This window comes from Poecilia reticulata, linkage group LG9 (genome assembly GCF_000633615.1).
Source record: "Poecilia reticulata strain Guanapo linkage group LG9, Guppy_female_1.0+MT, whole genome shotgun sequence".
Taxonomy (NCBI): Eukaryota; Metazoa; Chordata; class Actinopteri; order Cyprinodontiformes; family Poeciliidae; genus Poecilia; species Poecilia reticulata.
This window is the reverse complement of record NC_024339.1, coordinates 16,120,807-16,144,212: the sequence shown is the minus strand read 5'-3', so window position 1 is coordinate 16,144,212 and position 23,406 is coordinate 16,120,807. Positions and strand designations below refer to the sequence as shown.

Here is a 23,406-nt window from a genome sequence, read left to right as displayed (position 1 = left end):
CTGCAAATTATGGAAACCAGTTAGTGCCACAAATCACCACTTTTACCATATATCTGTTTAAAAATTCACACACATAAAAAAATTATATGTGACTTAGGCTGGCATAAAGTATGGCAAAAACCTTCTCAAAATGCTGCTTTTTTTTTTTTTTTTACAATGTTCTGTAAGACTTATCGAACTGGGAAAATTTGGTCATTTATTCAGGTCATTGAATGTCATCTCACATCACCGAGCACCATCATGTGAATTGTGGCATTTATGGCTTGCTATAACAACAGCATCACCGCGTTCCTCCCACATCTGAGTTTTTGCTTCCGCAGCCACAGAAGCCTTGGTTTGTTTTGTCACCTCATACCTGTTTGCTGTTTCAGGAAGCCCCAAAGACAACAAAACTTGACACCGTTTGATCGCTGCTGACGGAGAGGAGACAACTCTTCAGTCATTGTAGTTTTCAAACCTCTCCACCATTTTACAAAAATTCTGTGATTTAATTAATCTTTTTTCAGATTAATTAAAAAATGTCTTTCATGTAATCATTGTGACCTGAAAAAAAAAACATTTAGATATGAGCCTAAAAATAATAAAAATAATGAACTTTTGACCTGACCTGTAGATCAATGTGCTATTAGAAATTTTTTTTCTTTCATTACTCTAATGTGTATCTCTATGTGCCTTTTAACTGTCAGCTTGTTTATAAGGTTATAGAAAGTCAAGCAAAAATCCAATATTTGGTTAAACATAAATGTTATTTCTGCAACATTTCACAACATCACCAAGAGGTGATTTTTCCCAGATCTTTCTTTGTACCAGGTCAACCATGGAGTGGACTACAGCCAGAGTTATGCAACTCTTAAGTGACCGTCTTGATTGCTCAGGCATGTCTAGGAGCCAGACTGAATGCAGTCTTATCCACAGGACACTTATCTTCATCTGACGACCCAATTTGATGTTTAACTAGTTGATTTACTGACCACGTGTGGCTTTTCAAAAGATTAATACATCAATAAAACAACAGTAAAGTGTCGACATTGGTCGGTGACAAGTCACCATTAGCAAAAATATGCTGAGCTGCTGGTATAAAATCAACCTTTAATATTTTGCAGATGCAATTGATACCAGATATTTGCTTACAAGTTGAAGACAGATGACTCTCTTTCTCACCATTTGACATTAGAAAGGACTAAACGTTTTGTTTTACGTCAGTCGGGATTACCACAATTATTTCTATTTGCTAAATGCGAAAGATGTGTTTCATTGTTCTTTCTTCAAATTCAGAATCGTACTCACATTTTGATAGTATTTGACAAAATTGCCTTTTAACTGTATCATGTGGAGCATATGTGTGACAGGCGTTTTGTTTATGCCTCTGAAACTTTCCTTTCTGGTATTTTGGCACATTTCTCCTGACAGATTTAATGCAATAAAGTCAGTTTGTTCATAAATTACTCTGAGAGCTCAGGTTTCTGCTTACTCCAAAACATTGACTTTGTTGTCCTGAAGCAATTTCTTTCTGATTCGGTGGTATATATTATTATTACATAATTATTGCTCAATTGGAAGATCAACCTCTGCCCTTGTTTTCACTTCTTGTTTGATGTCTTGAGAAGTTGTTAAATATTCACCCAAGTCTATTCACCATGATCTATTTACTGTGTGCACCTGTATCTACTGTACTTCATATTTAGTGCTCTCAGGCTATCAGGCTTGCCTCTTTTTTTCATTAATAAACATAATAATGATCATTATGACCAAACACTTCCGTTTCAGTTACACAAGATCCCAGAAAATCTCTCCAACAATTATGGCGTTGATTCCTATTCCTGTGCTGAATTCTTAGAAATAAGGGGGAAAATAGCATTTTCCAATATTGTGGGGATTTAGTTGATAGAATTAATGCAAACTGAACTTAAACAGTGAACGCTAAATTAAAGTCAGGTATAGTGGATATAAAATTCAGTTTGAACTAAACAAATACATGCATCCCTTAATAATAATGTTACACCAACAAATGGGGCAATATAATCATTATAATTTTACTATTTATCTTATTTCAAGTGAAGATTAAGGAAAATGTCTTTAAGCTATAAAATAAATAATATTTTATTACTACAGCAAAATCCTTAATTGAAAACAAAATATATATTTTTAAACATTTATTCATTATGAGAGATGCATGTGAAGATAAACTGTGAATATATTTTAACAATATCACATCAACTGATTTTATGTGGCTATATTACTGCCCCTTTAAATGTTTGGTAAAGCAGATTTATCTGGTGTCATTTACTCTCAACTGGTAAACTACAGTAGTTTCATAAAAGTCATCATTACAAAGCAGAAATGTTCTTTTTGCTTCCACATTCAGCCAGCCATGGCGGGCTCAGGTCCAGATGGCTGTTGCATAATTTAGGAGTACTTCCTTAAACTCTTAAGACACGTGGGGTATATTTCTCTGTTGTGATTCTTATTTACATTTTTCCAATAAAGTGTAAACTCCAGCTGGTGTGTTTTGGAAATCCACAGACATAAAAAGAGATTTTCCAAACCACCACACAAATAAGTACTGATTATTAAGACTACATACCTTTAAATTTAGAAGATTTATCCACTTTTTTCCCTCAACATAATAGCAGCTATAATGTTCCCAACAATGAACAAACTTTTTATGCATCAGGTATCTACTTTGTACTTTATGGACGAAGAACAGGAGTTGAGAGAAACTGCCAGTCCTTGCCAGTGGCGCAGCACGGTGTCAAGTTCTAACAGTTTTACTGAATGACTTTGCATTTCTGATGCAGGACAGACCTGTTCTGTTTAATGGTCACAATGAACAAAAGCCTATAAACACCACAGTGCACATCAATGACATTTAATTAGACCTCTTTAAGATGCCAAATCTCAGTATTATTCTCTAATATTAGACGTCTGCATATGCCTGAAGAAGCATTACGCTGTTTCGAGAAGACCTCTGCAGTTTAAAACTAAACCAATCACAGGATCACAGATTAAACTGGAAAAAAAAATTCAAACCGCTGAGGTGGGGAACCTTTTACTTTGTCTTTTCAGTGAAGACAGGTTTGCATATTTCATCAAACAATTCACACTTTGAGAGCACAGACGGCTTCATAGCTCAGTGATACTCCACACATGAAGATGCTTAGAAAGCTTGTGAGGTCAGTTTCACAAGCATTAGGGCTAGTGTGCAAATTATGCTCTACTCTGGGTTTATCTGTCACATAAAATCCAGATTTCAAAAACTTTTAAATGGCTTGGTAGATCTAAAACAGCCTTTTCATTATTTGACCTGAACAGTCACCAGGAAAATGCTTGTTTTCATGATTACACTTTTGTTTTTTTTATTTGAGGTCTCTGAGATTCAAATGAAAACATCCCAAGAGTTTGATTTTTGATCCGGTTCTCTATTGCTTATTTACTTCTTCTATGCATGGAAAAACCCCACTGCAGAATAACTGCAACATGCTGACCTTGATAGATATCATTGCTGGTCCCTAAACAAAGTTTAGTAGCGACAAAGGTTTGTTTAAATATTTGGTGTGACGTTGTATGTTGAAACGCATCTGCCTTGTTGTTACTGTTGTTTTTGGTGGAAATTTCCTTTCCGTCTTAGTCGTGTTATTGCTGCCTAAAGCTGCATAGAGTCTCCGTCTGTGGGGATAGTTCAGGTAGATGCTATAAAACATGATTATTTTATTGTTTTCCTACTGTAACTTGTGATTCAGCCCCGACGATGCAGAGACTGAAAGTGCAAAGTAGACAGTTGTGCTGATAGTAACAATGAGCCAGTGTTGTAGAACCCTATATAAGGTCATAAGAGCTTTGATCATTTGCTTTATCAAAGTGGCCTCAGTACATTGATAGTGGAGCTGTCATTCATACAGCAAATTGTTCAAAAGCTGCATGTTTTCTTTTATTTTTATTACACATAATAAAAGTCTGGCAGTGCACTTTTGCATTTTAATAACATTAAACTCACTAAACTCTCACCTTCAAGCAAAACTGGATAAACAAAATAATGCCAGTACTTGTGTCCTTAATATTTCATTTTCACTCAGTCAAAGTTTATATTAGGGTTTTTTTTTACTTAATTTTTTCACGTTTTCATCTGAAATCCATTATGACAAACTTTATTTGCGAGAAACATAATCTGGGATCAGAACAAGATTTAAAGTGTAGACCACAGTCTTGCAATCATGTAGAATTCATCTAATATTCTGAAGTGTATTGTTTTTCTTTAAAAATATGGGAGATGTAGCTTTTAACCATCGAAATATAAAGACGAATCAGGGAAGGTCAATGATCGAAATGTGATTAAACCTAAATTTCTCATTTTCCTCATAACTGATTTATATTCATGTGTGAACAACTGGTCTTAGCTCACAGCTAAGAAAAAACAACCAGTTTTTACCTTAAAAATGAAAGAGCCACAGAACAAGTTTCAACTCTGCACCACAATCTGCTTTTAGATCAAGTTGGTTATGTTGCATAAACAACCAAGAATTTATGCATTGCCTAATTAAAGGTCAGCTAATAAAATTAGCAGTGTTGGCTGCATATTATGTCTGCTTTGAAAACACCTATAGTTTATTTGCAAATGTAATACAAATACATTTGTATTACATCTTTTTATTTATAAAAGAGAAAAACCTTTTTTTGAAACAATGACAAATGTGAAGTCTGTTTTGTTGTGGGTGTAATTTATTTTTCATTTCTTTTACACATTCTTCTGTTTTAACCACATTACAAAAAAGAACATTTTATTTTGTTGTGATTTTATATATTACACCAACATGAATACATAATTGTGAGGCTAACAGAGAAATTACATATGATGTTCTTTTCTTATCTTTTTACAAATAGAAAATCTAGAAAAGTGTGCCCTGAATATTTATTCAACTATGAAAGTCAAAACTTTGCAGAATTATCCTGCGCTAATCTGATCCATAAAGACCCAAACAATCTATCTTGAGGATAGAAGTTGGAGGAAAAAGCTGGTTAGCAGAGCTGTTTGTGCTTTGTTTCTTGTGCAGGGATTATTTTTCTGGACTCTACTCGTGTTGTGCGGTCACAGTAATGAATCATGTTCGGTCCAAAAGAACACTGCGTTCGACTTTACCCAACAACATCTGTGCTGTGGTCATTTCACTTTTCTCTGAAATGCCAGATATTTGACAAGGAAATTTTAACACTTTTGAGCGTTTTAAAGAGCCATGGTGGACGTGTCCTCATGATACAGACACAAAACGTAAAGCTTAACAATCTGTTAGATGGAAAAAAAACCAGCAGCATCAATATTTTAATATTTAGTTTCTCAATGGCTCACAGTATTGATCACATAAAAGAAAAACCTCTTCTAGAAAACAGTTTTTGAGATTTACAATGACTTCAAAAACGCAAAAACCAAATATTTTAACCAACATTTTTTATTAAATTGTACAACATAAGATGCATATCACAATGACCAAACAGATATTTTAAACACATACAACTAAATTATTTAATTTCAAGAGAAAATAATTAGGCCAACAGAGAAAATAAAGCAGGCAAGCATTTTATTAGATTACTGGAACAGCACAGATACAAACACTATACTGAGGTAGTGTTGATTTGGAAGCCCAGGGATCTACTCTTACTTTGCTAAATATTTCTAATCGTACACTAAAAAGCAAGAGCCACACCTTCTCTGGTTCAACTTCAGTCTCTTAAAAAAAGCTACTCTCCTGATATTGTCTTACAAAAAAATTGAAAGGCCACCAGTTTCCGTACTAATGTTTCAACCAGTACAAAACAGATAAGTTACAGAAAAGTCTGACAAAGTAGGATTATTACATTTCCATGTAACATCACAAGAACTTATCAACTGACTGACCTCCAAGAGATCCGATTTGATTCAGAGAGTAAGCTCCTCTCTCCGACCCCTCTGATCCCTCTGACCCCGGCTGACCAAACATCAGCCTCCTGTTCCCACTGCTCACTGACCCCACTGATCCCAGAGACTCTCCCTTGTCACTCATAATCTCGCTGAGACTGTCAGGGAAGCCTCCGTGGGTGCTGTTGTTCTGAGACTCTCTACTATACATGGAGTTGTTGCTTATGCCGTTTCCGTGGTAACTGCTGCTTCTGTTGGAGTTGGTCTCCATCTCCTGCCTGCTTGGTTGAGACTGGAAGGTTTTACCAAAAGGAAAATTGTCAAAGGACTTCTGGCTGTGCTCAGAGCCGGAGTCGGGCTGCGTATCAGGCCGAAAATATTGATGCGGCTCCTCCTTTCCAGGCAGCGCCGGGACTGCTGTGTCTAATCCAGTGTGATTAAAGGTCACATCCACTAATCTGTCTTTATGCAAGGAAGGAGGCCAACAAGGGGGAAAGAAGGCTGCTGCACCAGGAGGAATAGGTGTCTCTCTACCTGCCTGAAATAAAACAAGCAATGACAGTTTAGACCTAATGACGATATCGCCATGGTAACAAATCCGCACCATGTAAGAATGCAGATCCGTCCACATTGTTTCAACTGGGAACAGTTCACGACAAAATTCATCTTAAGGAACTTCACAACAGATCCAATTTATAAACAGAAATAAGATTAAATGCATCCAAAAATATAAACAGGTTTGAATTCAATTACATACATTCTAATTAGGTCCTATTTATATAATGATTTAGTCAACTTATGTGTAATTTGTCAATAGATAATAATTTATAGGTCATCAATTCCTTATCATATAATTCTCCTTTTTATATATAAAGCCCCTAATATTAATAGTCCACATCCAATCCAATTATGGTTTATCGGCGGATTTTGCTGCCATTAACTTTGTTTTATTTTTTTCTACTTTATGAAAGTGTTTCCATTTCCTGGATGAGGCAGTCAGCTGAGTTACTGCTTCCAATAACTTTATGTTCTCTCTATGTGTTTATGAACTCCATGCTTTTTCTTTGACATGGGAACTTCTGTGTTTTGTTTGTCTGCTCTGTCTTCTCACAGACGTGCCCAGTGGCAGCAGATGGGCGTTCACCCTGCTGCAAAACTAACCAGCTATGCTGTTGGCTGAGCTTCCTTACATACCCGTTTACAAACAGACATTTAAGAGTGACAGCATCATTTGACAACTAGCATTACATTTTAATGTGTAAAGTTGAATATGAATCTGTCAATATGATCAAAGTAATTTGGCCATGTATTGCCGCGTAAAAAATCACATTTGTTAAAATCACATCAGCTTTTAACTGATGTAAAACGATCTGATATTGACATTTTATTGTCTTATTTTTCTGGTTTTTAAATTCAAACTGGACTCTGAGGCAGCAACACTCCTGCAGTAGGAGGCACACTCTCAGAATCAGCCCAGTTTTGGATCGCATGGCGTGAAAACACACACAGTTGGCAGGAATGGTGAACCTAAATGGTTTGGGGAATTTAAGTCCATAAATAAAAACATTCCAGGTTGCATACTTTAAAAACATTTTAACAGAACATTATATACAATTTTAACATATTGCAAACATAATTACAGCACGGTAATTAAACAGCACAAAGGTTCTCGCAGTGCTTTTCCCCTGTTTCTAATATAAAAGGAATGTGACTCATTTTAAAATAACACGCAACAGTTTTAAGACAAGCACCACCCAGTAGCTATTACTGCAGATGAAAACATGCTGTTCCCAGATCCTCACCAAAGAAGCGTTATGAGACTGTGCTTGAACATCCCTGAACTGGCCTGTGGTCGTTGAGGCGGCACCTTCCTGCCGTGGTCCCACTGTAGAGGACAGCTGAGGTTTTCCAAGAGGCTGGAAATCGGAGGTGTTGATCCCAGCCATTGATGCCAGCTGGCCAAGGCTGAACATAAGGAAAGAGATCCGCAGATGCTTTTATAACCAGGAAGTAAAAAAAAAATACTGCAATACTGCTTTCTGTTCCATGTAAAACAAAGCTAATAATAATCTCAAAGTCAACTCCACTGGACACCTGTGTGTTAGAACTGACTTTAAAGTGTTTTAGATTTTCAAAGCCATTAGTGGTCTAAATCCCACAAATGTGCACATTATTTTACTGGATTAGTGATAGTTTCATAATTCCTCATAGTAAAAAAAAAATAAATCAGTGTGTTTTATTTTATGGCCATTAAACTGGATCCGCCTGCTACCAGACAGCATCAGAGACCAATGATGTTTGTAAAAGTAAGCTGAAGACTAATAAAACCTTCTTTTAGGTCAACCCTATCTGTTGTTGCAGCGTTCTTTCAGCTTGGCTTAATGATGAACTTAAATAATTATATATATTGTACATTTACTTTGCTCTTCATGATGGACTGACTTTTAAACAAGTTGAATAAAATGTAGATTGTCTCTTTCTGGTGATTTTTTTTATTAGTCCTTACAATCTGTTTAATTTTTAACACTAGTCAGGATTTTAGAATTTGTTATCTCTAGAACTTCTTTACCATCACAACTCCTTCAAATAATCATCACCTCTAGAAACGGCACACATCAGTATTTTCATGCCTACCTTCTTCTGTTTGTGTGTTAACATTATTTGTTTTGCTGTCCATCAAAGGTGTTCTACAAATAAAGACTTCCTCTGACTCCCTCATAATCTGGAGTGGATCAAAGTAAAACCCACCCTGCATCCTTGAGGAGATCCAGGAAGGCGTGGAACTTGTTGAATGAGTTCTCGATGCTCTCCAGGACTGACTCGTCTTCAAGAGAGCTGAAAGTCCGAAGTGCTGATCCAGAGCCAGGAGCTCCTAGAGCTTCAGACAGCGAACGGTTGGCATCACGAAGGTAGCCCTTTTCCAACTCGCACTGGGAAGAAATGAAAGATGTCTGCATCTTTGAGAAAAACCGGTAAAGTAATGCAAGAAAATTCTGCATTTCAAAGATTGTGAAGCATTTTTAAAACCAAAACATTATTGAAAATAAAGTCAAAACAGACGAAACTGAAGTCTTGATTTAAAGATCCAACTACCTCCTTGAGCCTGGACTCTGCTCTTAGTCGAGCCCTGCGCTCCGCTGCCAAACTCAGACGGCACTCCTTTAGCTCCATCTGCAGGGCAAACATACAACCACAGTCAACCTGCAGAGACTCTCAGTAAGACAAATAGGCTCCAAAATCATGTGGAATAAAACAAGATTTTATTCTTGTTTTATTTTATAGCCCCAGATTCTTTTACTTCTCTAAACAGTTATGGTTGCTGACCTGAATGCGATCATACTGTTGTCCAGTTATTCTGTCCGTGGCTCCAAGAGAAGACGACGTCTCCCCCACTTCCACCACCACTTCTTCACTTTCACTGTCCTCGTCCTCTAAGTCTGACTCCACAGTCACTTCGACTGCCGCCGCACCCTATAGGAGCAAGTAGGAAGCATGTTTTACAGTGGAACAACAGATCAGATGTAATCCTTAACCCTGGATTACTGTAAGGAGTTTGACCAATTTTTTAACCGTCCATAATCAAAGGGAACCTCACCTCAAAGCTCTGGTTTAAGACTGTAACGCCAGGAGGAAGACCTCTGAAAGAAAAGCATCAAAGGCAAATTAAAGTATCCATTTAATCCTTAAAACTTATTGTAGGATTTATTCTGCTGTTCAAAATTTCCACTAGATCTAAAGCCAAAAACCGTGCAACCAAAAAAAGACAGATTTCCTCACATCGCCGCACCTTTGGCGTCCAGCTCGTGCAGCAGCACGCCATGGAATCATACTGGAGCGAGAAGAGAGCTTCTTGGGCTGAGCAACAGCTGAACTCTGACCTCCGGAGTTTCCTTTAAGAGAAGCTGCAGGAGCAAAAGAACAAAAGAAGGGTTTAATGCCTTAATTTATGTATGTAACCAAATGCACAAAAAAGCACAAATCCCTCATAAAACTATATTGTGGATTGTAAATGTGAAAGACTCTAAATACCCAAGAGGTCATCTATATTTGTCATCAGAAATTAAATGGGTTTTTTCAGTGGATAATTTTACCAATTAACTTAATCACGGGAATGAACCAAGAAGCTGGTAATTACATATAGGGAAGGTCATGAAGCAGAAAATTATCATCAAGTGTAATTTTACACCTGCCAACAAGGGAAATAAAAATGACCAATAAGAAATTGAACTCAGTTTAGAAAGCTTTTAAGAATAATGAAACGGTCTGTGTGGGTAACAGAGCCTGCCGACAAAACAGAACTATTTAAGCTAAAAACAAACCTTTATGAGTTGGTAACTTCAACCATTTAAAGTACAAGATATCATGCTGGTGTTTGCCTGTTCCCACAAACATGTATTGTTCCTTGGTGAACACAACCAGATTTTTCTAAATGTGCATACACATATACCTTTCCTGTATGTTGATCTTCGTCTTACTGTAACGGGTATGACTCCTCTTTTTGGCCCAGACGCTTTTTGTGACTCTGTGCTAGTTGGTTTTATCCAGCAGTACTGCAGTACAACAGGAGAAAATAAATTATCAACTTAAAATAGTAATTTGTACTTTAAAACACTGTGAATGCTAATACCACAAAGTGTTACCTCGGATGATTGTCCCTTAGCGATCATTAGTACTTTCTCGATCACAGTTTTAATTAAAACTTTGTCTGTAAAGGAATAAAAGTTGGGGAGCATGCTCAGTTGTTTTTAAATCAGAACAATTCTGCATCTACAGGTGAAGGGCAAAACAATCCGTCGTGAAATCTTTTAAAGTTAGGGACGTTGATTTCTACTCAAACCCTGTCGGCTAAATACAAAGGCATCTTCATTCCACGACATATTTCTTAATACATTCTTTTAAATAAAATCTAAATAAATTACAATGAAGGTTGTACATTTAAGTGGACGATGGATATGAAGATTTTTGCAGGACTTGAATTATGGACAGTCTTACCAACTAAAGGGTTATTGCGGACATCCAACACACACAGAGAGGAATTCGTTTTCAGAGCTTCTAACAAACGACGAGCTCCTTCATTGGACAGACCACACTTCTGTAGATCCACTGCTGTTCAAGGGACAAAAACCAAAAAACTTTCAGCAAAATCCAATAAACAGGAACTAAAAAAAACTTCAAGTAATGTGTTTATCTTCTTCTTTAATCAACATATCCCAACTAACCTTTAACCCACAGATCCTCAGTCAGCTCATGTGCTAGAGCAGCAGCACCGCGATCCCCGATCAAAGAGTTTCCGTTTAAAGTGATGCGACGGAGGCCGCTCATTACATCGAACTGAGGCAGTCGATACCTCAGGGACTCTGCCCACGCAGCGCTGTGTCTCTGCATTGCCTGGTGCTAAAACAAATACAATGTCCTTTTTTCAGTACAAATATTTCTCACATGCATTCTGGATCTACAATAATATGTGGCTACATTTACCTTAGCTAAAATGCTAATTTACTACAATTATAGCAGTTAGAAAGTCAAATTTTACACCTTGATGATATTGGCCATGTGCTCCGCTCCTATCCAGGTTAGATTGCATCCAGTGAAATCCACTGATCTAATGCTTGTAGAATATTTCACACTTTGGCAAATGACTGAAACGAGATACAACATATTCATGTATAGAATGAATTGAAAGAAAAACATGTATTTGTGCTACAGGTAAGAATATACAATACATACCTTCTAAGCCGTTATCAGAGATGGGACAGTTAGCCAGAGAAACGTTTTCCACGGAAGAGCTTTGTGCCAAACCCTGGAACCACAGACAAGAAAAACTTAATATTTCTACTCTTACATGAAACAGGTGTTTAACTTTTTTTCTAAATGTTTTTTCAGGCAGATAAAGATTTTTCTTTTTCTTTACAGTTTGTGCTGGGGACAGAAATCTGCTGCAGGATCTCTGACAAAGGTAGTAAATTGGAAGTTTATCTTCATTTCTAAATCACATGATGTAAATGTTGGAACTTTTACTAAACTCCATAAAGTGAACAAAAGCACATGTTTCTGGTGGGTGCATTAGTGAACTTAAAAAAACTGTAATAATTTGTAGTTTTGACAATTTTAATTAATTGATGCAAAAGTTGCCGACCACTGATCAGAGCCAATGGAGGCAAAACTGACTTCCTGTTGTTGATGCAAACAAATTTCCAGTATTGTACCGATATCAATAAGTGAATTAAAGGCCGATTAAATTACTGCTGTAGGCTGTGCTTACCTTTGTTAAAGTAATAAGGTCCCTCTCTCTCAAAGGAAGTCCGTGAAGATGCAGAGTCTTGAGGCAGGGAGAGACAGTGAGACACTCTCTCAGAGCCTTACATAGTTTAAATGTCATGTCCTTGGAGCAAATGGGCGGGATCTTCCTCCTGCTGCCATACTTACCGTAACTTATATCTGAAATAATTCGATTGAAGTAAATAAGTGAAACATTTAAGATACAATGGTTATTGCTTTAAAGTCATTGACATTTTTACCTGAATCTGAAAAAGCTAGACCTCCTTGAAATGTGCTGCTTATTGCAATGTGATGCAGGTGCTTGTTGATGGATATAGAGTCGAGGATAGGCAGCCAGTCCACTAGTTTCATCTTGTCTCCGTTAAAGTCCAGCATTCCTTTGTCTAAGCTTATCTTTACAGCATTGAGAGGAACTGAGTCCTGCTTTGCACATAAAAACTCATAGTACGCCAAGAAGTCATGAGGACCTTGCCGTCGAATCTGAGCACTGTTTTGAACCATCTTTGACCTAGAAAACAAAATAAATAAAGATTTAAAAAGACATGAGGTTTTTTTGGAAAAGAGCATATGTGTGAACAACCGTGACTTTAAAGAGTAGCAAACACTTTCTACCTCGATTCAAACCAACTTATGATTCGTTTAACAGTCACTGTAAGAATATGCAGGAACAAATTTCTTGAACCAGATCAAAGCACCTCTCATTCTAAAAAGACAGAAAAAATAATAATAATAAACATATAAAATCAGGAAAAAGACACAACATTTTTAAAAATGATTTACAAATAAAACCAAAAAGCAAAAGTGACTTCATGATCTCATTGGGTCTGGTTGTGTTTTTATTCAAATATATGTGCAAGTAGGTGCACTGTGGGACATTTACTATGCAACATTGATTACTCTCAATAGACTATAGGTTAATAGTTAAAAGTACTGAATACAGAGCTGTACAGAACAGCGTAGGACAAGAAAGACGGTGTTCTCTGCTTATTGTTTACCATTTTAATGTAATATTTTATGAAGTTTATTTATGTAGCACCTTTCAACAACAAGGCCGTTGAAAGTGCTATATGTAATAAAAATGTAACACAACATCCGTTCAGTGATTTATAAATGAACAAAAATATTTCTACTAGTCTATTCTCTGAATATCGTGGAGCCAATGACATGATGTGCTCTACTTTCCTAGTTTTATGTTAGACAATATCTTAAATTCAAAAAGTCCTGCATGCTGATTTTATATTTTAGGTTGAATTGACATTGACAAAGAACTGCGAATGAAAATAAGAGCAAATACCTTTAATAATTTCCACTATTTTTGTTCTAGTATCAAATGATTGTAAGGAAATGTATTTAGGTTCCAGTTTATTTATTTTTATATTTGCTGCAGTGTTTTTAACTGATAATCTGCATACACTACAAGTTTCTGTGTGTGAGTTTGAAATTGTTGTGTCAGTAATTTCTGTTTCGGTTGGCATGAAGCTTCAATCTCATTGTGTCTTTAAACATGGAAAATTAAGTTATTCAATTCGTTTTAGGTTATGCGTTTGTAAAGTTAGAGAAGGGAGTTAAAGCACTTGTGCTAATTGAAAAGTTTTTGAGGCATTGCAGTTAACATTTAAATGAATCTTTCACATTATTTGCCGAAAGAAAACTGCCATGATCGGTATTAACATATGAACTGACACCATAATGATAACCTTTTAAAGACAAATTCAGAATTAAAAGACTTCATTTAAATTAACTAAAGATAAATAGATAGAGAGTTTAACTTGAAGATAATCGTCAATGTTTCCTTTTGTCAAATTAAAAAATATATATTCTTTTCAGGTTTTGCAACATTTTAGAAGCTTCGATTCTGCCATCGGTTAGCTAAACTGAGCTCCTAGCAACCGTCTCTACTGTTGACAAGCCCATAAAACTCTTGAATTTCATGCATTTGTAAGTCATATAAAGTACTAATAAAAAATTTTATATACCTTATTTGTATGTCTGGAGACTCTATCGAAAAGACATAACTCTAGAGTTGTGTTGAGGCTGGTTTCTTTACCATCTCTACGGTGTGTTTATAACGGTTAATGACGAGCTCAAAAGTGGCGCTGTTGCTCCGTCAGCGCCCACTTCCTCTTATATGAAAATCTCCAATCAGCAGGTGCTGCCACCTATCGGCGCAGATGAAGCTCAGACGATTCAGAAGAAAAGCTGAAATGTTTGCATGAAACCGGCTAATGCAATGGCTTTTAAAACGTGGATCAAATATGATAAAGAACTGAGAAATTGTTTATTATATGTTCTTGGAAAAGAAAAGCTAGTTTTAATAATTTGTCCATCCAAATATCTTTTTTAAAAGCCCACATCATAAAATATCTTTTTTAAAAGCCCACAACATAATTACACTAATGGCTACAAGTTTTTTTTTTCTTGTTCAAGTTTAACTATTAGGTTGCAGATAAAGTGATTTATGAATTCATGTCATGCAGTTTTTTTGTTGAGAAGTAAAATCCATGTTTTAATTGGATTTTACTGTATATTTCAATGCAGTACAATACTACTGTATTGAAATATAGATGAAGATTACAAGTTTGTAAATATAATAACCCTAATTAATTATGTGAAAAAACTTTCAACATCACTTGCAAGAAGCCACTAGGTAAACGGAAACTTGCGAACTCAGTTCCATGAACTTTGTGTGAACAGTTCGGATCAATAAAGTCAAGGCTTGGGCTTGTCTCTCGACTTTCTGTTTGTCTTTCTGCTAAAAATTTGAATTATGTCTGGTAGTCGTATTCCAAATCTGCAAACATAAATTTTGGATTCAATTGAATTTCAATCTCTCTCTCCATCTATGGAGGGAGGCACATAGACAAAAATTTTGTTGCCCACCCATTGTTTTATCTCTCCCAAATGAATTTCACAATTGCTGATTTGACATCATTTAAAATTGAAAAATGTACATGTTTTTTGAATTGTTTTAAAAATTCTTACTTGTAATTTGTTAGTTATAGTGCCTTGTTAACTCCTGAATTATTCTTGTTTAAATTGTTACATAAATCCCTGAATGGCTTTTCACCACAAAGATCTGTTGTTGTTGTTGTTGTTGTTGTTGTTGTTGTTGTTGTTGTTGTTGTATCAACCTTCCATACCATTCAGGTCTTCTGGTTCAGGTCTGCTCTACATCCACAGAACCAGAACCAAACATGGAGAAGCAGCATTCAGCTTCCATGCACCAAAAATCTAGAACAAACTTCCAGAAAACTGCAAAACAGCTGAAACCACGATTTCCTTTAAAGCCTTACTACCTGTTCAGAGTTGCTTTTTAACCATCATAAATGAAACATTGACTGACATATTTGATGTGTATTGATGATTTTGATAATTGCACTCATCAAAATGTAATCTTTGTTCACAATTGTGGACGGTAAAGTGACTTTTGACTTTGTATTGTTTTTCATGATGTGAAGATCTTTGAACTGCCTTGTTCCTGAAATCTGCTATCCAAATAAAATTGATTGATGACTGTTAAAGTTGAAATCCCTTCCAGTCCACCCTGTGAAGACCTTCGAACTGCCTTGTTCCTGAAATCTGCTATACAAATAAAATTGATTGATGACTGATAAGGTTAAAATCCCTTCTAGCCCACCCTATGAAAGCCCCCGATCTTTTATCGTGACGTAGGGCTGCCCCTTTTCCCTGTGAGTGGGCGGTGTAGAGGGGAAGGGCAGAAATACGTCTTCCTCAAAGCTGATTGGCTGGTGAGGACGTCAATCATTCCGATGCTCCGCTGTTTTCCAGAAATACCAGCAGCCCACTGTCTGGACAGGCATTGGGAATAGTCAAACCGAATAGGCGAATCGCGAGGGAAGAAACACAGCGTCCATAAGACGCTCGTAGTACTAAATATATCCTCCAAAGGGCTTTATCGCTGATCTCCTCCCAAATCAAAGGTAATTATGTTGTTATTAATTTTTATTTTCTACCAAATTTAACGTAACAGGTTAGCTAAACCGTACGGACTTTGTGGTCAGTGGCGTGGCCCCGATGCTCTGGCTAGCAGCGGCAGTGTTTTCCAAACATATCACTTGGCCTTCGTTTGCGTGAAGGATTACCTTTGAAGTCACTTTAAATTTAGTTCAAATCGGTTCTTTACTCAGTCTGTGAGTGATAAAGATTGACATTTATAATAGTAGGTAATTTACATTCAGTATGTAGACTCGGTGTTTGTTGTTTTCTTGTTCGCTGGTTATGTCACGCTCTCCTGCTGCTAATGCTAGTAAAAAGCGTCCTGGGATGATGTACTTCATTCTTATCTGCCATTTAAAAAAACATTTATTTATAAATGGTATAATTTTAATAATTGAAATAGTTCACATAATGTCATTAACGGGGCACCGAGTACGATGTGTAATATTTTAAAGCCTTTTATTTATTTTTTTCTGTTGCTGGGACCCCTCGGTGGGACGACTGTAAGGCGACTGACGGACTGGAATAGGACAGAACAGCTTTAATATACAATTTTATAATGAAAATATTGTGTGGTTGAATAATTAGAGAAATATATACGTTTTTGATCCCAGTGGGAAATTAAATGTAACTGTATATTATCCAAGTTTTTTTATGTTGTTGTTGATGCTGTTGGCTGTGGACAGGAAGGATCTCCTGTAGCAGTCTCTATTACAGCGGCAGAGGAGAAGCCTTTTACTGAAGACACAGTTTTATAACAATCTCTTGAAGAGGATGCTCAGAGTTGGCAATAATTTTATTGATTTCATGAAGAATCCTTGTTTGTGCTAAGATCTCCGGATGTCCCACAGTCGTCTCTAGAACAGAACCAGCCTTTGGTATCAGGTTGTTGAGTCTCTTTAAATCCCTGACTCTGATGCTGTTAACCCAAAAGATGATGTCAAAATATATTACATTTTCCTCAACACACTTACAGAATATATGTAGAATCTGCAAACACTGAGGGATCTAAGCTTCCTAAAGAAATACAGTCTGCTCTGTCTCTTCTTCTTGACAACTTGCCTGTGGAGTCTCCAGTTACGTCTGTTCGTGTGAACACTTGAGTTATTTGTACTCCTCCACTTCTTCTCTCATGATAGAAATATGGTTTAAAATAAGACTGTTTCATTTTAAATCTATTATCTTCTTTGTTTTCTTCAAACTCAAGATTTTCCACCAGCTTTTCGCACTCAGCTTCTTGTCCATCTCTGATACACTTGCCATCTACACAGTCATCTGAAAAATTATCCACACATCACATTGAGCTGTTCATTAAACATAATATCTTCCCTGACCAGGAACTGTCGGGTCAGAAACTCAAAATTTCCATTAGTAAACAGATCTTGCGTAAATACTACCAAACGGTGTTGCAACCCGTTTCAAAGTGGACCCTGTTACAAAATGAAGACTATTATCAATTCTCAGAGTCAATGAGGTGTTTAAAAACAAAGGCAGAGGAATGATGGAGAGGTAACGAATTGAAAAAGAATTTGCATGCATTAAAGATGCATTGAAATAAAAAATATTGTTATAGTTTTGATTTAAAACATAACTAAACCCAGTTATCTCACACACGTGGCATGACATTGACTCTGATCTTAAGATTTCATCTTAGTATTTATTAACCAGGCAGGGTTGGAAGACTGCAAAATATTCATCTCATGTCCTTTAAAATCAGAATCAGTCAAAACCTGCATTGACATGCCAACAGTTTTACAAAAAAATTGTGGACTGAAATTTGATACAATATTCTGTTTGGGCTTTATCTCTTTTCTGAAAAATGAAGAAAACTGCTGGACTGTCTAAGATTAACATTCCCCATATTTTAAATTGTTAATTGGCTTAGCATATGGTGCCTAAATACATGTTACGTCATTAAGAGTTAGTGTCTGGAAATACTGTATGTCTGGACTGACTGTAAACAGCTATTTAGGCTTAGTATAATTTGTCTAAAACAAATACAGTTGCCTCCTAAAATGGAATTTAAATTGTAAAATATTGAGAGAAGACTTTATATAAATGAAGATAAAAAATAAAATGGAATCCATAGGACTCCAACTTTTTTACCTAAAACAAATGATCAATTATTCTGCTCCTAAGCTTGTCAATATTTGTAGTTTTCTTTTCGTTTCATTTTGAGATAAACCCAGTTTAATTAAGAAATGTTTCTGGTCATTTAAATATACACCTCACCAGCTGCAACCATCTTAAAATGCTTCTTGTACAGTGAACAGTTATGTAACCTCTGGGGTGTTGTATCACTTTCCATTTTTTACGGATCACATATTTATGTTATAATTTGAAAACAAAAATATATGTATTTTTTTGAGACAGAACATGTTTGTACAAGAAGCATCAGGTTGTCTTTTCTTAGTACCTGCTCCTGCAAATAAAGTCACAGTATTAGTCACTATATAAAAATAAACTCCCTACTTACAGAACAGTAATATTCAACCTAGTCCAGTCTGCCTTATTAATTCCTTCTTTCTTTTTGTTGTTGTTTTTCTGTTTTGTTTCAACCAGTCACCATACCAGGTTTGTGCTGCCTAGATTAAAAATAAATCGTCTATTACTTTTGTTAATATTTTTTATTTAGCGTTTCCTGTTGCTTCCAAAGATTTGCATTCATCAATGAGTACAGGGAATTTGAGCGAGGAAGGAAGGAAACGCTGTTTGGTTCAGCTCCAAAAGCTACACACAGAAGACTGAATGTCCTTTTTCCACTGAGGTCAGGGCGCCGGCATTTCACATGGACGCTCTCCCTGTTTTTCACTGATTCTCTCAGTGAAAAACAGCCTCCCGTCTTCTTCTCGCTTCTTCACAGGGTCAAGCTTAAGTAGCAGTGACTTTCAGTCTGTGTTATACTCCCTCTCTTATAGTACACTAGAGTCACTGTGCGCTTATTTGGTAGTAGTGGTTCTTGAATGACGGTGTAATGATAGAGTTCCCGAGCGAAGGCGGAGAACTGATTTGAAGCCTGTCTGTGTTTGGCTGAAGAAAATAAGAGATTGTGAATGTTGATGAAATGAGTGGTTTTGATAGGGCTGGACAAAAAAAAAAAAAGAGTCAAAATATTGTGATGTTAAGATATATTCTGTATCTGATGGAATATTCACTGAACTTCAACCCAGAACCAAACAGCATTCTAGGAAATGTAGGCAGAGGAAAGACTTTAGCTGCTCAAACTCTCACATAGAGTTAACATAAGGAAGGTGAGTATCATCTACTAACTCACTTACTCTTTGGTTGCCTAACAACAACCTGTTGAGTAACTTCCACATCATGCCTCATAGATGCTTAAAAATAGAAAACAATGACATGGATGGGAAAAGTCATGGCATGAGTTTGGTAGCATTTCAGATATTTGAAGCAAAAACAAATATTACTGATATGAAATGTCTATATCATAAGTATAAAGCCGCATCGTCCAGCCCTAGTTTCTGATGGTAAATGAAACCTGTCAAATAGGTTTCTGATTATATAAAAAGACGACTAATTACTAATATCAGTATTTTAGCTGCTGCAACATCCAAACATTAAATTAAATATGAGCGATTACATATTGTAATTTTCATTAATCACTTTGCTTGTTCAAATACATTTGACACTTTTATTTTTAGTAAAGAAAAAAAGGCATGCTTGTCATTGCCAGTATCAAGGTGTACTAAGGTCTTCAAATTTGAACTTGTTAAAATCATTCTATGAAATAACTGCAATTTTGAAACTGGATATCAGCTGCAACACTTTCCCATATTCGAGTGACAGAAAAATATGACAGTTAAATAATCCCATCCATAAAAGACAAGCAGCTGTTGAGTGGAAACTAAAGGAGAGCCACCCATCATGTCAGTCCGAGTAAACAGTGGCTGAAGTACAGTCAGTTTTGTCATTTTACTCTTTTGCAATATTAACTTTGTCCTTGTTAATTCTCTTGGATTTATACTTGTGCAACAGAGTGATTAATAAGTTAGCTAGATATTAATCAAGAGCTTATTAAGTCTCGCTAAGCCTTAAATTAAGCACTAGTGTGGTAGTTACAGCTTGCTAAACAGTGTTACTCAAAATTTTGCTTAAAATTTCCATAGAATTTCAAGTGACATTAAAAACATAATGTGATTTAGTTGATAGGTGAACAGCTGAGCTCACTGTGTGGTTCCAAAGTATTTGCACTCATTGCAAATATTTACTTCTGCATAAACCTGAAACTGTATCTTCGTATTTGTGTTCTCAATCAATTTCTGAAGAGTGTTTGCCCCTCTTTACAGATTCAGTCAGTGATTTAATTAAGGTTACCAACTTTAGTTGAAGTTATTTCATAAAATGCATCACGGTCTTGATCCGTCCTGCACTTTGCATTTAAAGAAAGCTTTTCTTATGTAGAAATACATCTGCACTATATTTTACAGATGGGTAACATCAGGGGTAACAGTGCTCCTTTCTTTCTTTCTTTTTTTCTGTTTTTAAAGTATTTTGATCTTTCTAAATAGGATTAATCCAGACACTGATATTTTGTTTGGTTTTTAAATAATATTATCTCTGTGGTTTCAGTATTTTGCGGTCACATATATTATTGCTGCGGGAACAGGGACCGTTAACCAATGGAGAGTTATTGATTTGTGTGGAGCTATCAGTTTCTAAATGAGACTTCCCAGAATCTGCTCCCCCCCCTGTTTACCGCTTCCCCCTTTTTTTCCCCATTCCTCTGGAGGTAGAGGCTATATGTAGAATATGTATTGTGGGATCTGAAGTTTTTCAGGTTGGTACCAAAGTTGAAAATGAAACCATTTTTGGGATGCAGACAAACTAAAACACAAGTGCGACTTTGTGTGGGGCCTGTGGGGTGTTTTTTTTTTGGCCCAGCTTTGCAAACAGCTCTGTTTATGCTGAGCCTTGCTTCTGAATTTCTGCAGAAAGAAATGTTTTTTAGGGTGGGGTGAAACTTCCAGAAATCTCTAGATATTAAACAAACTGTGGAATAACTCAGAAGCATAAAGCTGAATTAAAATAAAAAGATTTTCTGTTGCCAAGTATGTTGAAATGAAGAAATCACATTAAGATAATCTGGTTAGCTGTTCTGTTGAGTTGCATAAATAACTGCTGCAATGAGACTCTTCAGTGTCTTATGGCTCAGCTTTTAGATTATAAACACCTGGTTAGGTTGTTTTTTAAATGGATCTGTAGTGAATTTATCCCTGGAAAGTAGCTGCACTTAAAGACGTGACACAAATTTAGCTGCTGGAAAATCATCTAGGGGGAAAACATTGTTAAAGGAGTTCAGGGTTTGTTGGAAGTGAAGCCTATCGTAGACCTCATGCAGCAACAGACGTGATGCACTAGGAGACGAGTTTTAAATCTACGCACATAGAGATGTAGAGAGAATTACAGTTAAGCTTTGCAGTGTTAAATTTTATGAGCTGTCTGAAGAAAATGTCATCCTAAAAACGGCAAGTGATCATTTCATTAATCCAGAAGTAAATCAGGGTGATTTACTTCTGGACTAACTAAAACTGATCAGGGTTTTCAGATTTTTTTTTTTCATATTCTAAAATTGTTTTTTTAAATTCATTTTCTTTTTAAATTTAATTTCAAATAACACATAAACAAGAAATATGCTTAAAGCTTTTTTTTTTATTTTTATTTTTTCAAGATGCAGTAGATGAAGGATTTAGCCTGCCAGGTTTTGTACTCAGATCTCCAGGCTCTACCTTTTTCCACCCACAGCAACTATTATTTTTGCATTGAGAAATGAATCCTACTGACTTTGTCCTTTAAACAAGAATAAGACTAAGTTTACCACTGCTGCAATCATAAATTGGGGGTGGGGGGTTCCATTCTGTCACCCAGCAATGAACCATTTAAATACCTCACATGTATTGAAGAAGACGGTATTAACTTGAAGAAGGCAGTATAGACTTGATTCACTAATTTCAGTAAAACAGTCTCCGTCTGTGGGAGGAGTGTTCAGGTTGTTTACTGTAACGGGCTTGGTCGTCTTTTACGTTGTGCAGAAATGTTTGAGGCCTGCTACAGCTTGTCTGAGGAGAAAACCAAACTGCCAATAAAAAGAAAACAAAGAACCCTACAAACAAATATGTCCATGGGCCGTTCCCACAGAAGATTGTGTTGTGCTGCCGAGCACAATCTGTTTGTCCCAAAGAGTTTCTAACCGATAGAGTTGGCATGTAACTTTTTTTTTTTTGGTCCTCTTAAGCAGCTTCTGCTTCTAGATGTTTTTGTTGCCTCTCAACATTTACATGTTTCAATTTTATATCATACTCCTTTTTGAAAGAAATGATATTTCAAACTGGGCTGCGGTTTTTTATCTTAATGTTATTAACTTGTTAAATATTCGTTGATTGTTTACTCTAACAATTTACAGTTGAGAGAAATTCTGCTTTTCAAATACTTGTTCTCCCCTGAATAAATGTAATCTCTTAACATTTTGCTTTGTCTTCTGCAAACGCTAAACATTTATAACTTATTATTATCATTTTTATCGTTATATCAGCTGCTGCACTGGGCAAGCTGAGACAATGTAGCTTTCGCTTTGCAATGAGGTGCAGGGAGAGGGCTGTTGATGTCGAAAACTGAATTCCTCTCCTTCCATCCTTGATGTGAAATGTATCTTTCAGTGCTGGGAAACACTCTACTTTCAGGACTTTAGAGGACTGTTTGTGCTGAGACTAAGTAGCAAGCAGCATTTAAACCAAAGAAAAGAAGATGGCCTGACTTCAGATGATTCACGTGGGCTCCACATTTCTGTCACAGAAGACATCCAGTAGTTCAGTTTGAATGAACTTTTGTGTTCTCAAATTACTGTGCAGAAGCTTAAAAGACAAAGACGGTTTAAATTTGAAGGGTACCTTGCTAGCACTATGTTGGCCCTGGTTTTGCCTTCATAACGGCGTCAAGTTCTTTGGCACAGATTCATGAAGGTGTTGGAATCATCCTGCAGAGATCTGATGACATCATTTGACTGCAGCAGATTTGCTGGTCACAGATCAGTGATAAGATTCTCATGTTTCACTAAATTCTCAAGGTGCGTTATTGGATTACGATCTGGTGACTGCGGGGCCTCTGCAGCACAGCACACTTACTGTTAAGTTCAAGACACAAATCTTGGATGGTTTGAGCTTTGGGTTATCCTTCTGGAAGCATTAATCACAACATGGGTACACTGTGGTCATAAAGAGAAGTACATTGCCAGCAACAATGCTCAAGTGGCTGAGATGTTGTAATTACAC

The 23,406-nt window shown here is 36.3% G+C and overlaps 2 protein-coding genes across 2 annotated transcripts in view; one reads left to right on the top strand and one right to left on the bottom strand.

The window, feature by feature from the left end:
• Positions 1 to 5,553: 5,553 nt before the first annotated feature.
• cep78 (centrosomal protein 78) lies at positions 5,554 to 14,273 on the bottom strand. Its single transcript, XM_008418236.1, has 17 exons — positions 14,143 to 14,273; positions 12,779 to 12,869; positions 12,406 to 12,674; positions 12,150 to 12,325; positions 11,615 to 11,687; positions 11,423 to 11,526; positions 11,107 to 11,281; positions 10,880 to 10,993; positions 10,528 to 10,592; positions 10,335 to 10,437; positions 9,675 to 9,789; positions 9,483 to 9,525; positions 9,212 to 9,358; positions 8,981 to 9,058; positions 8,636 to 8,817; positions 7,690 to 7,852; positions 5,554 to 6,425 (listed from the first exon to the last, which is right to left on the bottom strand). The coding sequence occupies exons 3-17, from the start codon at positions 12,665 to 12,667 to the stop codon at positions 5,862 to 5,864; spliced, it is 2,364 nt and encodes a 787-aa protein (XP_008416458.1). The 5' UTR covers positions 12,668 to 12,674; positions 12,779 to 12,869; positions 14,143 to 14,273; the 3' UTR covers positions 5,554 to 5,861.
• Positions 14,274 to 15,961: 1,688 nt separating this feature from the next.
• Positions 15,962 to 23,406, top strand: part of lifra (LIF receptor subunit alpha a) — a 29,105-nt gene continuing 21,660 nt past the window's right edge. The window contains exon 1 of the mRNA XM_008418235.2: positions 15,962 to 16,107. The gene's annotated coding sequence lies outside the window, so the exon portion shown is untranslated. The remainder of the gene's footprint in view (positions 16,108 to 23,406) is intronic.

Coding starts and splice junctions, on each gene's coding strand:
- cep78 (XM_008418236.1), bottom strand. CDS start 12,667: ATGGTTCAAAACAGTGCTCAGATTCGACGGCAAGGTCCTCATGACTTC. Junction 11,688..12,149: donor ACCTTATTACTTTAACAAAG/GTAAGCACAGCC, acceptor CTGTGGTTCCAG/GGTTTGGCACAAAGCTCTTC. Junction 9,526..9,674: donor GCACGAGCTGGACGCCAAAG/GTGCGGCGATGT, acceptor CTTTTCTTTCAG/AGGTCTTCCTCCTGGCGTTA.